At 51.9% G+C, this 17,172-nt stretch overlaps 1 protein-coding gene and 1 pseudogene across 3 annotated transcripts in view; one reads left to right on the plus strand and one right to left on the minus strand.

Moving 5' to 3' along the window:
• Positions 1-290: 290 nt before the first annotated feature.
• POR (cytochrome p450 oxidoreductase) overlaps positions 291-17,172 on the minus strand; it is a gene marked incomplete at both ends in the record, with an annotated part of 29,802 nt that continues 12,920 nt past the window's right edge. Inside the window, 14 exons of one of the 2 annotated variants that reach the window (XM_080702998.1) lie at positions 291-435; positions 523-608; positions 693-838; positions 915-1,185; positions 1,354-1,503; positions 1,583-1,764; positions 2,404-2,522; positions 2,602-2,718; positions 3,655-3,753; positions 4,115-4,204; positions 4,615-4,739; positions 5,215-5,364; positions 6,512-6,640; positions 11,572-11,620. In XM_080702998.1, coding sequence (XP_080559124.1) covers positions 291-435; positions 523-608; positions 693-838; positions 915-1,185; positions 1,354-1,503; positions 1,583-1,764; positions 2,404-2,522; positions 2,602-2,718; positions 3,655-3,753; positions 4,115-4,204; positions 4,615-4,739; positions 5,215-5,364; positions 6,512-6,640; positions 11,572-11,620 — 1,858 coding nt within the window. The remainder of the gene's footprint in view (positions 436-522; positions 609-692; positions 839-914; positions 1,186-1,353; positions 1,504-1,582; positions 1,765-2,403; positions 2,523-2,601; positions 2,719-3,654; positions 3,754-4,114; positions 4,205-4,614; positions 4,740-5,214; positions 5,365-6,511; positions 6,641-11,571; positions 11,621-17,172) is intronic. The other variant, XM_080702999.1, reaches the window with a different exon arrangement.
• On the plus strand, positions 8,912-9,197 carry LOC308267840 (small ubiquitin-related modifier 2-like; annotated as a pseudogene). Its single transcript has one exon. The product of its transcript is annotated as a small ubiquitin-related modifier 2-like (transcript).

A 17,172-nucleotide genomic window follows, 5' to 3' on the forward strand; every position in this document is an offset into this window, starting at 1 on the left:
CTCAGCTGAGAGAAGAGTCCCTTCTCTACAGCTGCCAAGGACCTGAGGTGTCACCAAGTACGGGGCCTGGTCCCCCAGCTGTGTGCCCTGGGGAGGGCTGTCGCGCAGCAGACCTGCCCTGGCCCAGCCTCGGGGGCGCAGGAGGGCGCCTCTCCCACCTGGAGGAGTCTGTCACTGGGCCTGTCTCCTTGGAGGCCGAGCAGAAACCACCAGGAGGCTGGCAGAGGGAGTGAGGAGAGTGATTCCAGGGACAGCGAGCCTGAGGGCGCGGAGCGGGCAGGCCGCGGCTCCTAGCTCCACACATCCAGAGAGTAGCGGCCCTTGGTCATCAGCTTCTTGATGTAGTCCACGGCCTGTGCTTGCTCCATGGCCCCGAACTCGGCCACAATGTCATAGAAGGTGTTCTGCACGTCCCTAGCCATGTTCCGGGCATCCCTGGGGGCAGGAAGGAGGTGGCGTGGGGGCTGGGCAGGGGCCTCCCCAAGAGCTGGCAGCCCCCTGCACCCCAGCCTCCCCACTTACCCGCAGACGTAGATGTGGGCGCCCCCCTCGTGGATCAGCTTCCACAGATGCTCCCTGTCTCTCTTCAGCAAGTGCTGGACGTAGACCTGCAGGGCAGAAGGTGGCAGAAGGTGTGAGGCTGGGCACCGAGGCCCCACGCCTCACAGGGTGACCTTGTCTGGCCGCCTCACCTTTTGGGCCTGCTCCCGGGAGAAGGCCACGTTGAGCTGGGTGAGGGTGCCGTCCTCGCGGAACTGGGCCAGCTCCTCGCGGTACAGGTAGTCTTCATCTGACCGGCGGCAGCCGTAGTAGAGCAGCGTCTCCCCCACCTCCTTGCCTGGATGGCAGCGGGCCGGGGTAAGGGCGGGTTCCCGGTTGTGCCACTGTCCTGCCCCTGGGCCCCGTCTGCTTACCCTGCTGCCGCAGCCAGGCCCGCTCCTGGATAAAGCCGATGAAGGGGGCTACGCCGGTGCCAGGGCCCACCATGATGACCGGCGTCGTGGGCTTGAAAGGCAGGCGGAACTGGGACTTGCGCACATACATGGGCACCAGGGCGCGGCGGCCATTCTCCCCTGCAGGCTCCTTGGTCCGCAGCCAGCTGGTGGCCACGCCCTTGTTGACACGGCCTGACTTGGCCTCATACTCCACGGCCACCGCGCAGATGTGCACAGAGTTGGGGTGAACCTGCAGGAGGGCTGGCGTAAGCATGGCTGCCACTCTGGGCCTCTCCCAGACAGTGCAGCCTTGTTGAGAGCCTTGACCCCCCACCCTTCGTGCCCAAACCTGGCAGGACCTCGCCAGCGGCCTAGCCCACTGTGTGTACTGCCCAACTAAGCCCTGTGCCCACCTCACCTTGGAAGATGAGGCAATGGAATAGTAGCGGGCCTGCAGCCGAGGCAGCAGCTCGCACAGGTGGTCGATGGGGGGCCGCAGGGACGGGTAGTCTTGCAGGATGGCCAGGATGTGCCGCCGGGCCTCTACCACCCAGCTCAGGTACAGCTCCTGAGAAAGACGCAGAAGCTGCAGAGAGTGTGGGGCACCCGGGGCTGAGGTGGGGGGCGGCGTGGGTGCACAGGCTCACCTTGCCCTCGCCGGAGGAGGATGCCATCTTGCGCAGCTGCTCCTGCTCAGAGGGCTCCGAGGCATACTGCGCCAGCTCGAAGAGCACGTTGGTGCGCGGGGGGTTGGTGATGTCCAGGTAGTAGGTGAGGGCCGTGCGGTAAGAGGTGGGGCAGGGGAAGGGGTGCTTCTTGTTGGACTCCTCTGCAGCGAGCAGGGAGGAGGTGGGTTAGTGGCTATCCCCGGAGTGCAGGAGGCCTCAGACCTGGCTGCAGGGGTATAGCCTCGGGCTCTCGGCCAGGCCTGAAGCTTCAGGCCAGACAGAAAGTCTCATCAGGGGCCTTGCCAAGGGAGGAAGCCCAGTGGGCGAGTGGTGCTATGAGGTTTGACAGAAACCAATCCCCAACTCTGCTTAAGGGCTGATTCTGGAATGAGGAGAAGGGACAGCCCTGGCATGGTCACTGAGGGGTCCAGCAGGGCTGGGCCCCAGGTCAGTATCAGACAGGTGCCTGGGTCTCACAGCAAGTCTTAGGTTGTACAGCCCATGGGACCGTGGAAGAAGAGCACCATGGCTAGTGCTTCTTGGCACCTGAGCACCGCTAAAGGGACCTGCAAGACTGGCCAGGTGACGACTCCACGCCCCGCATTTACCAGTAAGGTGTGCAGCCCGGGCTTACCGCAACAGTGATGGAACCACGCCTGGGGCCAGGGCTTAGCCTCAAAGCCCCTGCCCCAGCAGGGTGCTGTGGCCAGCCAGCTTCCCGGCTGCCTGGGGGAGCAGAGCTGGCTCTGCCTCTGGGCCCAACAGCCCTCCTTCCCTGTGACAGTGAGTGGGGGACTCACCATCAAGATTGTTCAGGGACATGATGACATCCAGGTCGGCACCCAGGATCTCCCCAAGCTGGTTGACAAGGGCAGAGTCGTTGGCTGGATAAACAGCGACATGATCCCCAGATTCATACCTAGAGGGAGAGGCAGGCTCAGAAGGTGGGTGGAAGGCCAGGAGTGAAGGGTCAGGGAGGTGGTGGAGGCAGCCAGTACCTGATTTTGGAGTCTGAGATGTCTAATTCCAGGTGCATAAGGTGTCGCTCTGTTCCCTGGTTCAGCTTCCGGTTGGTGGTGACTGCAGCCAAGTATGGATTCTTGGCATCAAAGGGGCTGGGAGGGGATAAGAGAAATTCAATGACTGGCCACATCTTTAATCTGAATCTCTGTCCCCAAGGTACCCTCTGGTTACACAAAACATGGATCCATACAGCTGGCTCGAAGCCCTCTGGACCTCCAAGGGCCACAAAGAAACCTGGCCAATTTTGTCAAGGGCTCTCCCAGCCCGATCCAATGCAGTACTCGCCCCGCCATGTGGGCGGATCGAGGCCATCAGCACCCCCATTTACAGATCTGAAAACTGAGCTGGCCTCTAAAACACTGCGGGCCCTCCACACTTGGCACCCAAGGCCAGAGTGAACGCAGGAGGAGGAGACAGAGCTACAAGGTGCCTCTTCCTCCATGTGCCTGGACCCTAACGTGGACAAGTCACCAGGATGTGGGCTTCCGCTCCAGTAGACCTGTCTTCCAGGCCTGCTGGCCTTGACTCAGTGGTACCAGGATACCTGGGTGACTCCGGCAGGGATCTGGGCAGCACCCGAGGGCACACGGGAGCCCAAGCATGGACATTATGTTTTTGGATACAGCCCATACAGTAGGTGAATTATGAGGAAATGAGACACTTGCCAAAGATCAACCTAGACACAGCACTGACCCAGCTGTGTCCAAGAACTGGCAGGTACCCGGGTGCTGACAGGGCGAGATGTCAAAGCAAATGAGAGGCAAAGAGCCACTCTCCCCAAGACCCGCCCCGACAGCTCCACGGAGGCAGGGCTGCTGAGGGTACTGGTGTGGAGCAGGGCCTGGCTCTTGGGCGGTTCCCATCTCTGCTCTGAGCCTCTCACCCTCCTACAGTGGACGTGGAAATGGGGGTCCCACCGTGCCCACCGTCAGCTGAGTCTTGGGGAAGAAGGGCTCAATGGGGACGCAGCCGCCTGAGGGCTGGTGTGCCAACATCACAGGGCCCCAGCCCCATCTCCCTCTACTCACGGTTTCTGGTTCTCATAGCTCTTCAGGCGGCCCATCTCGCCTGAGTACACCTTGGCTATGTCCATGTCTGTGTGGACCACGAGCTCATACTGGCGAATGCTGGGAAGGGGAGACCAAGGGTAGAGCTGAGGCCCGAGTCAGGGCAGGGGGCTGCGGGGCCAGGGAGAGGAAGGAAGAGCGCTGGTGTGGGGTGAGCAGCCCAAACAGAACACAGGAGGGGCCCACAGCGCACGGGAGCATGAAGACAGGGAGGAAAGGGGAGCACTGGGCCAGCTCAGAGCTGCTTGGCCAGGCCAGGCTGCGTGGCTCAGTTAAGGAAGGCCTGCCCTCTCTTCAGGGAAAGCAGGAGCTCCTGAGCCGGGAATGGCCCTCCCTGGCCCTATGCCTAAGCTTCTGCCAAGCCCGCCTCCTTGCGTCCTGATGCAGCCCAGGCCGGGCCTGCCGAGGCCTCTGCACTCACCTGGACTCCTCTCCAGTGGCCTCCACCCCGAAGAACTCACACACGGCTGGCCAGAACTGCTCTCGCCACGTGATAAAATCCTCCTCCAAGCTGGGGAGAGGAGAGGGTGAGCTGGGCCCCGACAACAGCCGGCACCAGGTAGAGGCCAGGCCAGCTCAGACCCCGTCCCCAAAATGGTCCCCCACTGGCTCATTTTCCTGTGGCTTCCCAGTGATGTAAGCCTAAGGCCTCAGGCGTGTCTGTGCCACCTTGGTCCCGTGTGTCTGGGCTGGGCCAGGCGGCAGAGGATGCAGGGGCCTGTGAAACCCTGACCCGAAAGGGCAAGGGTGGAGTGAGTCCCTTCCCTTGCCTTGCTGGAGGTGCGTGGCTCAGTCATTTGCACCCCTCCTCACGTTCCCGGCCTGTTCCTTCGGCCTGTGGGTCCTGACCCATGACTGCAGGCGGGTGCCCTGGGAGGGTGGCCTAGAGCAGGGCTCTGTGTGCAGCTGGGTGATACTCACTTGCCGTCGTCGTCGCCCATGCCCAACTCAAAGATGCGCTGGGCGCCGAGCTGCTCCAGCCGCTGATCCACATACTTGCCCATGGCGTTAAAGTGCTCATAGGTCTTGTTTCCGAGGCCAAACACCTGCGTGGACAGAGAGGTGGCTCTGAGGCCTGGCCTCCGGCCTGCCCAGCAGGGTGGGCATCCCTACAGTCTAGCTAAGCCACTAGGCAGCTCCTGAAGTGCCTCTGTTTAGGTGATCTGCGGTCCTAGCCAGCCTTCAAGGCTCGATTCCAAGTGGTGGCAAGGGACAGCGCAGTGCGCTTTGCTCACCTGGCTGGTGGCTCCTGCCCTCCTTGCCCAGCCAGATCTCGGCCACCCTGCCACAACTTCTTGGCCTTTTGTCTCCAAGAACTAATGTGCCCTGAGGCCAGCTGGGGGCATGGAGGAAAAGTGGGGTCCATCCATGAGCAGCCTGTCCAGGCAGGCCCTATGCTAGAGGCCACCCTGCTCCATCACAACAGGGCAAGGAACAGAGGTTTCCTTGTGGAGAAGAGGATACTGGTCCCAGAAGAGCTGCCACGGGCCCCAGCCCCACAGAAGTCCGTGGGAGACTCACCGCGTACTTAACACCAGAGAGGTCCACATCTGTCTCCTGAAGCCAGTCGTAGAAGTCCTGGGCATTGTCAGTGGGGTCCCCCTCGCCATATGTGGCCATGCAGAAAACCACCAGGGAGTTGTTGATCTCTGTCAGGCTGCTCAGGTCGGCCTGGGGAGAAAAGCAGGGCCGTGGCCACCATGATGGTCTGCTCTGGGTCAACCCACATGGCGACGTGGCAGCAGTGGGGACCGGCCTGCCCAGGGAAGCTCCCAGCTGGGATGCTGCAGGTTGTGGGATCAGAAAGGGGACTCCCACATGTCTGGGAGGTGCATCAAGGGGTCAGGCGTAGCTGAATAAGAGGGGCTGGCCCTGGAGGCATGTGGGCAGGAGGGTGGCGGGGAGCGCAGGCCAGGATAGCACGGTGAGGGCAGGAGAGCTGAGGCCAGCTTCAGGCCCCAGGAGCCTCACTACCCCCAGGGTTGGGGCCATAGCTGGCCTGGCCACTTGCTGATCACCAAGGCCAGTCCCAATGGCTCCGGGAGTGGGAGTGGCCAGTGCTAAGGAGAGGACGGCTCTGAGAGAAGGTCCACCCTGCGTGGCGCTGGGGCTGCAGGAATGTCCCTTCAGTTGGCCCTGCGATGATTGGCAATGACCCCGTGCAGGAACAGCAGGAAGGTCATTCCTGGGACTTCTTCCAGAACATCCTGCTCCCTGCCACTCTCCCTCCTGAGGGCCAGCCGCCCTGCCCTGCCCACTCCCTCATCTGGGGCTGCTGGCCTGGCCGTCATCACTCCCAAACCCAGCATCAGGCAGCAGATGCTGGCATATTCCCATCACATGAGGTGGGTGGAGCTGGCGGGAGAGTGAATGGGCGAGCCTTGTGGGCAGCCAGGGGCAGGCCTGTCCCCACCGCCCTCAGGGATGTGGTAGGGTGCTGAGGCCAGCAGTGGGGATCTGTACAGTAGTGGCCCAAGGGAAGCAACACAGGGAAGACGGTCGTCGAGAGGAGGACCGAGTCTCTTCTACGTGCACCTGCCCAGCACTGTGCAGCCCTCGGCGTGGAGCCTTGGAAGGCTGAGCATGAGCAGTGCTGGGAGCAGATCCCGCGTGCACCGCTGGCCTTGCTGGACCTGGGACTGGGAGCCGGAAGGTCCTCAAAACTGGCAGCACTTGGTTGCTGGAACAACTGACAGGAAACACCTGTTCCTGTCTGTCCTTGTGGCTCATAGTCCTTTCAGCCTCTCCATGATACAGAGGTAAATTCCCTGGTACTGCTGGAAGGGCCAGGGCTGGGCTGCAGTTGGCGGGAGCTTACCAGGTCATACTCCTCGGGGTCTGCCGCCATGCCCCGCATGCCATAGCGGTGGGCGTCCTTGGATAGGCGGTTGGCAAACTCCTCTGCGGTCCCCGTCTGGGAGCCATAGAACACGATGATGTTCCTCCCCTAGGGAAGGCCAGACACACAAGGTCAGTGAGAGGCCCAGGCACCAGCTCAGGTGACTGGATCCTGGCAGCCCGGCAGGCAGGCCCCAGGGCATCCTCTTTCTTTCCTGGCTCCATGGCCTGTCCAAGAGGCTCTGAAGCTAGAATCTTACTGTCACAGCCACTGTGGTGGAAGAGGGCAGATGTCATTGGAAGGACCCCAGCTCTGCACAGCCATCAAGGTGACCACACACTGTTCACAATCACACTTCTGATATCCTTTCTTAATGACAGTAAAAAAAAAAACCCTTAATATTAAGTAAAAAAAAAAAAAAGTGTCAGGGCATGGTTGGCACATGCCTGTAATCCCAGTACTTGGGAGGCTTGCAGGGGAACTGCAGGTTTGAGGTTTGCGTGCAATAACTTAACAAGACACTGTTTCAAAATAAAATATAAAAATTAGGTCTAGGAGTATGGCTCTGAGTAGAATACTCCTGAGTTCAATCCCTGGTACCTCCAAAAAAAAAATAACCCAAAGTATTTATAATCCAGTTTGGCTTTACGTGTGCGTGTACAAGTGTGTGTATGTGTGTGTGTGTGTGTGTGTGTGTGTGTGTGTGTGTGTGTATGTGTGTATGTGTGTGTGTGTGAATCCCTCAGTACCTGTAGACTGGGGCTCCAGGACCTCACCCACACACAGGACGCCACAATCTACTAGTGTTCAAGCTGCTGTTGCTGTTGTTTTTTGTGGTACTGGGAATTGAACCCAGGGGCATTCGACCTCCGAGCTACACCCCCAGCCCTATTTTTTATTTTTATTTATTTATTTTTTTTTGCCGGTCTGGGGATGGGACCCAGGGGCATTCGACCTCCAAGCTACAATCCCTGCCCTATTTTTTATTCTTTATTTTGAAACTGGGTCTCACTGAGTTGCAGAGGGCCTCACTAAGTAGTTGAGGCTGTCCGCAAACCACGATCCTCCGGTCTCAGCCTCCTGAATGCTGGGATTACAAGCGTGAGCCACCACGCCTGGCTTTTTATTCTTTATTTTGAAACAGGGTCTCACTACGTTGTGGAGGGCCTCACTAAGTAGCAGAGGCTGGCCTCAAACCTGTGATCCTCTTGTCTCAGCCTACAAATACTGGGATTACAAGTGGTGCCATCATACTTGGCTAAGTTTTTGTTGTTTTGGTACTGAAGGTTGAACCCTGAGGCATTCTTCCTCTGAGCTATATTTACTTCCAGTCCTATTTTATTTTGAAACAGGGTCTAAGTGGCTGAGGCTGTCTTCAAGCCTGCGATCCTCCTGTCTCAGTACTAGTACTAGAATTGCAGATGTGTGCAACCATACCTGGCTTCAAGTTCTTTTTTATATAATGGTGTAGTTATTTTCATAGAACTGACACACATCCTCCTGTGTTCTTTAAACCATCTCTACATTACTTATAGTGAATAAAATGTAAATGCCATTTAAATAGCTCTTGTACTATATTGTTTAAGGACTAATAACAAGAAAAAGGTATGTACATGTTCAGATTCCTTTCTTCCAAATATTTTCAATGTGTGATTAGTTGAAACCACAAAAATGGAGCCTGAGGCTATGGAGGGCTGGGCTGGGAGGGGACAGCGCGTGCAGAGCGCTTGCCCAGCACATACAAGGTCTGGGTCTGACCCCTAGCACTGAAAACTCTGTGACTGTATTAAAAAACAGTAAGTATATAAACTTTAAAATGAGTAAACTGTTCAACATATAAACTATATCTCAAGCTATTACCCCAAATAAATAAGCATCTATGAAACTACCTAGGAAAACTCTAAAAAAACAAGAGCAATAGGGGCAGGGCCTAGCACTACTAAATATCCAAAAATGTCTAAAATTTCAATTAAAACTATGTGCTGCTGCATGCAGACAGCTAGACCAAAACAGGGAAATATGGAAATAGACCTAAACACTTATGGGAACTAAGTATAAGATGGACACGGTATTTCAAACCAGTGGGGGAAAGAGGAACTCTATTACATGTATTTAGACAGCGGTATAAAAAAGTAGACTGGATCCCTACCTGATGCTTATACCAGGATAAATTCCCAATATGCCAAATTTGAAATATGAAAAAATGGAACCATAGAAGTACTAGAAGAAAACAAGGAAAAACATCTTTCTCTCTTTAGAGAAGGGAAGGTCTTTCAAATTACGACGCAGAGGCCGCTCCGGGTGCTGCCTGTGCGCTCGTTCGGTGCAGACCTGGCACCCATTTGTAAAGTGGCAGCTGAGGAGACTCTGGTGGTCACCATGGCTGACGAAAAGCCCAAGGAAGGAGTCAAGACTCAGAACAACGAGCATGTTAATTTGAAAGTGGCGGGGCAGGATGGTTCTGTGGTGCAGTTTAAGATTAAGAGGCATCCACCACTCAGTGAACTAATGAGAGCCTGGTGTGAACCACAGGGTTTGTCAATGAGGCAGATCAGATTCCGATTGGATGGGCGGCCCATCAATGAAACAGACACCTGCACAGCTGGAAATGGAGGATGAAGATGCAACTGATGTGTTCCAGCAGCACACAGGAGGTGTCTGCTAAAGACACCTGCTCTCATTTTCAGGGAAATGGCTGGAACTGGAGGACATTATGCTAAGTGAGATTAGTCAGTCACAAAAAATAAGAAATCAGATGCTTTCCCTAATATGTGAAAACGGGTCATAGGAGGAACTCTAGATGAAAAAGGAAATCCTATAGGGGAGTAAACAAGACAACCCAAAGGAGGGGATGGGAGGGGGGAAGAAGGAAACTCTCTAAAACACACAATGTACTTCAACATATCGAAGCCAACCACTAAGCCAAGCAAGGGAAGGAGGGATGGGAATTGGGTAGGGGTTCAATCGGTGATGTGTAACAGGTTTTTTACCCCAATATGATGTATGAATATACTGCACCAATAAAAATTAAAAACTATAAATAAATTAATAAATAAAGACGCCTGCTACTTTACTCCAGAACTCTGTTCTTACAGACCAAGAATACATTCTCAATTAGAAAACTGCAATTTGGTTCCACCACATCCTGACTACTACCGTGTAGTTTTCTCATTTATTCTTTCATTGTTTTCCTTCCCCATTCCTTTATTGTACATAAAGAAACTGGTGTATGTGCACAAGCATATTGCTTTTTTAAAAAACTAAATGGCTAATGATATGGGTTTTTTTTTTGTGTGTGTGTGTGTGTGGTACTGGGGGTGGAACCCAGAGGCTTTCTACCTCTGGGCTATACTCCCAGACCTAATTTACATTTTATTTGGAAACAGGGTCTCACTAAGTTGCTGAGAGCCTCACTGAGTAGCTGAGGCTGGCTTCGAACCTGTACGATCCTCCTGTCTCAGCCTCCCGAGCACGGGGATTACAAGCCTGCACCACCACGCCCTGCAATGCTATGTTTTGATCGACATCAAATGGTGATGGGAAAAAAAAATAAACAAAAAGAAAAAAACAAAAAGAAAAAAAAGGAAAAAAAATGGTGATGGGATGGGGGAAAATACTGGTTCTATGAAAATCTCTCCTTTCTCCAATAGTGGCATGCTCATTCAGCTCTTATCTTTACATTCCTGTAAGTTATTTTACTCTGATTGTTTTAACGACGACAAGAAAACACAAAAATCCTTGTATACCTTGTTTGACTGGAGAATTTTAATGTTTTTCATTTATTATTGTAAAACCAAGGACAATTTTATAACTTTTTTGTATGTAGCTGTAACATGCAGGGCAATCTGTCTCGAAGTAGGGGTAAATTAAAGAATCCTAGATAGTTTTCCCTCCAAGTCAAGCGTCTTCTTCTTTAAATAAACTTCTTGTTTAAATAAGAAAATTATGACACAGAGCTGGGTGTGGTAACACATGCCCATAATCCCAGTACTGAGAGGCTGGATAGGAAGACTCGAGGCTAGCCTCAGCATTTAGTGAGGCTCTCAACAACTTAGTAAGGCCCTGTTTCAAAATAAAAAATAAAATAGGCTGGGATGTAGCTCAGAAGTAGAATAAACAAGTTCAATTCCCAGCACCAAAAAAAATCATAAAAATAAATAATAATAAAATTCAATCACTTGTACTTGATAACAAATATGTGATGAGCCAAGTCAAAAGACAAACTATTAACAGATAAGGTATTTTCAACTTATATCACAGACAAGGAGTTAGTCTTCCTAATAATTTTAAGAATTTCCTCAGGAAAGATCATCTCAATAGGAAAAAAATGGACAAAAGATTAGAGAATCTATAAAAAGAGGAAAAATGCCATCTAAATATATTAAAGTCAGTGGTGCAGTGGTGTACACCTGTAATCTCAGTAACTGGGAGGCTGAGACACAAGGATCTCAGGTTAGAGGTCAGCCTCAGCAATTTAGCAAGACCCTTAGCAACTTAGCAAAAACCTGTTTCAAAATTAAAAATATAATAGGTCTGCCGGGCGTGGTGGCGCATGCTTGTAATCCCAGCATTTGGGAGGCTGAGACAGGAGGATCATACAGGTTTGAAGCCAGGCTCAGCAACTTAGAGAAGCCTTTGCAACTCAGTGAGACCCTGTTTCCAAATAAAGAATAAAAAATAGGCTGGGAGTGTCGCTCGGAGGTAGAATGCCCCTGGGTTCCATCCCCAGTAGCAAAAAATAATAATAAGCATATGAATAAGTCTAACTTCATTCATAAGAAAAATGCGAATCAGAACTACACCAAGATATAATTTTAGCCCAATATTTGATCAAAAGGGAGGATCTATTCTTATTCTTTAGTTTGCTTAAGAAATAAACATTTGGGAGGGGGGCAAACCATCCCAGCAGGAGCAAGTGGCCTCTGGGCTCTGGTTCCTCGAGAGTGCACACGAGTGGGCATGCCTGGCTCTCCGCCGGCTTCCCCCACCTTGCCCGGCGCGGCCGAGCCTCACTGCAAAGAGCAAAGCAGGAGACTCACCGTTTTCTTCATCTTTTCCACAAAGCTGCTCTCTTTGACGGAGGAGGTCCTGAAAAACAGAAGGGCCCAGTGGGTAAGGGATGCAGGTGTCACGGGATGCGGGTGTCCTGCGGCAGTGTGTCGGGGGCCTTCCTATGCCACTGCCCAGTGACTAAGCCCACATCTGGCCCTGGTCCAGTCTCAGGGCTGGAGGGGGCAGGCCAGAGTTCCCAGGATGTCTTGGCCTCCTCATTTTCCCTACAGTCCGTCTAAAGCTTCTTAGACATGGATACTTTGCAAAGCCAAGAACTGCTGCCCGAGATAGATGGGAACCCATCTCTCGCAAAGATGAGTGAAGGCCCTTGTGTCTTCCTTCTTCCCTGTTCACAGCCAAAGTTCCCCTGGTCTTACCTTTATCTTCAACCTCCTCCTCCCCAGCCCCTGCCTCACACAGCCACCACGAGTCTTCTAAATACAGTTTCGAACATGCCCCTGCCCCGCTGTACTGTAAAACCTTCAATGACCCACAGGTTAGAGTACAAAGGCCCCCAGGGTGCACTGGCAGCCTTGCCCACACGCCCCTCCACCAACCATGCTCAGTGTTCTGATTTACACGCCTCACTCTCTGTGACAGTCCTTGCCACTGCTTCCCCTCCGCTGGCTCCACCTCTCACCAGCAGCCCCTGCTCTACCCTCCAGCTCCCGGGGCTTCCTAAGTTCCTCTTTTCAGCCCCTAGTGGGCCAAGTTCGGCTGTCCTCTTCTCTCTGTCCCCGGCACTTTCCAAAGCCCTGACCTGGGTTGGTCTCCTCCGGGCCACCACTTGGCACACCAGCCCCAGTATAGGCCAGGGACCAACCCGGCCCTCAGTCCACTCTCCACTCCCCATGGCTGGCCCCTCACTCTCCATTTTCTGTCCCTTCTCTCCCCTTTGCCCTTGTCTCTGCAGGGCCAACTTAACCAGCCAGAGACCCAAAGACCCTATGTCACCAGAGACCCCAAGATGAGTAAGGCTAAAACCCCGGCCTGACACAGAAAGGTAAGACATATCTTTCTTGCCTGGCAAGGCTTTAGTATGTGTGAGATAACTCTGAATCAAGTGACAAGTCTGAACACTAAAATACAGATGCTTCTATTTACAGTGATGCCATCGAGGACTGAAAGGCCACCACAGCGTGGGAGAAGGTATTTGCAATATACATATATCTCAGCTGAGCATGGGCGAGGACAGCCTCAGCAATGTAGTGAGACTCTAAGCAACTTAGTGAGCCCCTGTCTCAAAATAAAAAGGGCTGGGGGTGTAACTCAGAGGTGGAATGTCCCTGGGTTCAATCCCCAGTACCACACACATAATACACACAGACAGACAGACAGACAGACACACACACACACACACACACACACACACACACACAGATGTACATAACATCTGACAAAATATGTGGGTAAAGAATATAAGAAATCTTTGCAAGTCAATCAGGAAAAAGATAAACAAACAGAAAAACTGTCAAGACGTGAACGGGTATTTCTTAGACTCTCTAAATGGCCAAAGACATATGGGAAGGTGCTCAATTTTAGTTCCCAGGGAAAGGGAACTCAAGATGGCGATGGCACACCATATGCCCACTGGGACAGCGAAGCTCGGCGATGGCACGGAGCACACAGGAGCCCCGCACCCTCTGAGTGCACCTGTAGTATGGCAAAGCTGAGCTGGAACATCCCTGCTCGGCTGGACCCTCAACTACAGGCCCTTACACCCCTGAAACTCCCTCCTGAATGAGCACCTGAGGGGATGAGTTCACACCTGTGCACCAAGAGACGCGTGCAAGAAAGTGCAGACTTATCTGCACACACGCTACCGAGGAAACAGCCCCTGGGCCCATCGCAGAAAAAGCCTACTGTGGTGTCTTCGCACCGTAGACTATGCTCCTGCTCTGCCGCAGTGAAAAACAGTGATCTCTCACGACACGCTAATATGAAGGAATCACCAACATGACGTTGAACGAGGGAAGTGAGATGAAAACGGTCCCTCCTCCGTGATTCTGTCACGTGAGATAAAAGAAAACCGAGGAGGAGACAGGAGGGCGCGGGGGCGCAGCAGCGATTGGCTTGCTCACCTGGGTGGTGAGGTCGCCGCCTGTTCACGTGGCAATTCAGTCTGCACAGTGAGGAAGCACAGACGCACCTTTCTAGAGCTGCACTTAAAACCCTCACTCCCACTACCGAGGCGCTAAGGCAGGGCGGGAGGGGATGAGCCGGCTCTGGAGTTGCCCAGCCCAGCACAATAGAACCGGGCTTTCACTGCTCCTCAACGGGCAAGCGGGAGCAGTAAATCCCTGCGTCAGAGGCCTCTGCAAGGATGGCGCTGTGCAGGCACATGGCGGGGCATGGTGACATGCCCTCACTGGGCGGTCACTATTACACAGGAAAAGGCGCGGCAGCTGTGAGTTGACCTGGCCACCTGCTGGACCAGAGCCAGGATGTAGGACAAAGGGCCATGAAACATGGGTAGGCCATGGATGGATCACTTCATGAGGTGTGCAGGGGCCCCCAGGGGCTGTGTCTGGGTGGGCTGGGGCTCAAGTGGGGCCGTTAGGAAATGAAAGGCAACCTAGAGTATGGGAAAATGTATATGCAGTGTACATGTATCTGACAAAAGATGTGGAAAGAGAATATAAGAAATCTGTACCAACCAGAAAAAGATAAATAATCCAACAGAAAAATCCTCCCTGGCAAGTGGGGGTGGGGGAGGACCTCTAGGAGGGGTACCCCTCCATCCCAGTCTCATCAGGCCTCCCCAGAAGCTGTCTAGAGCTCTAGCTGTTGGAAAGCTCATTTACACGGGGCCCTTCTTTCTGTGTCTCAACCATGGCCAGGCCACTGTGTACAGATGTGCTGGCGGAAACACTGGTGGAAATTTAAAACAACAGCGTAGAGCCAGGCAACACCCAAGCGAAAGGCGTGCCACCCAGACACTGAACACCTCTCCCCTCACACTCAAAGCCTCCGCGGCATAATGCACAACTGACAGGAGGAAAATAAGAACTGGGCCCTTAGGCACTGGACACACACTAATTATTTAGGGGGAAAGGGCATAATGAGAATGTGCCAGCATGTAGAGAAAATATCTGAGGCTTAGGACACGGGAGTGAACATTTCCTTCATTCTCCTAATGTTTGTGTTGACATTTTTATAACTAAAAATGCATTTTAAGCCAGGCGTGGTGATGCATGCTTGTAATCCCAGTACTTGAGAGACTGAGACAGGAGATCGCAGGTTCACAGCCAGCCTCAACCACTTAGTGAGGCCTTCCGCAACTCAGTGAGACCTTGTTTCAAAATAAAGAATAAAAAATAAGGCTGAGGATGTAGCCCAGAGGTAGAATACCTCTGAGTTCAATTCCCAGGACCTCCAAAAAAAAAAAAAAAAAAAAAAAAACCACAAAACATTTTGTCACTTACAAAAGGGGGTAAGGGTCCTGAGGTCTCCATAATTTTGATAATACATGCGAATAAGTTTAAAGTAAAAATTTGGGGGCAAATAGGTGAGTAGCTTCTTAGTACTATGTCCCGAATGAAGATAAAATAGATAAGATTTGTGTAAAACTTAATATAATTGCAGAACATTTTTTAGTTATTTTTAGCTCTTGCAATAGCTACACCTAAGGCTTCCATCAGTAGTTGTTTTTCTTTAAACATTGTCAATTTCTTGAATTACTTTGTTCTTTTCTCCACAGAGGTGGATTACCTTGCTGAACCAATAATCACTGTTTCCATGTCAAATATCATGAATGTAAGAAATTGCAAATCTTTCTATTCTCTCTGCAACCATATCATAAGGAGATAGCAATCTGGGGGAATGAATGCAGGGATTCTAATGCTTGTTTAAATAATCAATACTCCAGGCTAGACAGGAAGGCTGAGGACTCAGCAGGACTATTTGGCTCTCGTATTAAGGCATGTTAACTACTACAGCTTTTATCTGGGATGAAATTTATTTTCAATCTGTTGGTTGACTCTTTTATCTTATATTCCAATGGTTTATAACTTGAATTTGAAAGATTCTAATTATTGCATCTCTTTAAAAATGTAATGATGTAGATTTTGTTCTGTGAGCAATATATAGAGAACAAACATCCTGTAATTCATTTAGCCCTGTTGTTATGAATAGATGTTCAATTTGATATTGCACATCTTTTTTAAATTTTAATTTCAGATAAAAGATAAATATTTTAGCATAATTGTGTTATACAACTGCAAAAAATCTTTTTTTCATTTTTTATTGGTGTATGGTAGTCATATATCTTAATGGAGTACAGGATGTTAGAGGCATACGTGCACACATCACTCATTTAGCCCTTCCCCAATTCCCACCGCATTTTCTCCTCCCTCATCCTTCTCATTGGCTTAGATTGACTTTGATATGTTTGTGAATGTACATCATGAATATTAGGGAATTACTCTCGTAATTACCCACTCCCCTCTGCCTCAGTTAGGTTGCCTTATTTGTTTATCTATGGTTTCTCCTTTCTCGTTTATAGTTCCTCCTATGACCCATTTTCTACCTAGCTTCAACATGTTAGGGAGAGCATTTGATTTTTTACTTGTTGTGACTCACTAATTGCACTTAGCTTATTGTCTCGTAACTTTTTTTTCTAATTGGTACACCATGTTTTATTGCATAGAGTCCTATGCTGTCTACAATATGACATTTCTTTATTCATAAAGGTTAAATACTTGTTAAAATCCAAAAAAAAAGGGGGGGGGGTAAGGGCAACTCGAATGTCCAAAGCAGAGCACAGGGCCAAAAAGATCCTGGTATGACCGACCAAATTATGCAGAGTGCCCAGTGGCTTTGCAGGGCACGAGCTGCTGTGTCCTGGGAAGGTGTTCTCAGCGCGTTCCCAGGGCCTCCTGGTGCTCCTGAGTCTTCTGCCCAGCATCTGGTGGGAAAGGTGGAGGGGGAAGGCACTTCTTACTGCCCGCCTCCTTTGTGAGGGGCTGGCACCAGCTCTTCTCAAAGAACAGAAGCTTCCATAGAAGCCAGGTCACCAACAAGCTAGATCTTTAGCTTTGCTGAGGAAAGGGACCAGAGGCCATCCCAGTGCCCCGGAGCACTGAGCTCTTCATCCCTCCACAGGCAGTTCAGGCCTGTCTGGAGGTGAGGCGCTGGAGGACAGACTAGAATGTGCCTCCAGTGTCTTCCAAGGGCCCGAGCCCTGGCTGCAGGAAGAGGGCTCCAAGGAGGATCACAGGAAAGAGGAGCCACCTGTTAGGGGCCATCCTGGTCCTGCCACCAAGCAGGCGTGTGACAGATAAGCCCTGCCCCTCTAGAGCCTCCGACTCCCCTCACTGAGCATGCTCTTTGGTTTTGCAGCCCCTTCTGTGCCCTGGGACTTAGTGCTCAAGGGACATGGATGCTCGAGAAGCAGGCGGCTGCTTGGGTCAGTCTGTGATCTCAAGGACACCCAGATGCACAGGTGGCATACACTGTCTGTGGATGATCAGATGTCTCGTGCCACAGGGCACATAGGAGCAGGTGCTCACTGACTGAGAAATAGCAAAGAGCAGGGCTCTATTCTCGAGGACAGAAAATGGCTCCCAAGAGAGAATGCCATGGGGCCC

This window comes from Muscardinus avellanarius (assembly GCF_963383645.1).
Source record: "Muscardinus avellanarius genome assembly, chromosome: 10".
In the NCBI taxonomy this organism is placed as follows: domain Eukaryota; kingdom Metazoa; phylum Chordata; class Mammalia; order Rodentia; family Gliridae; genus Muscardinus; species Muscardinus avellanarius.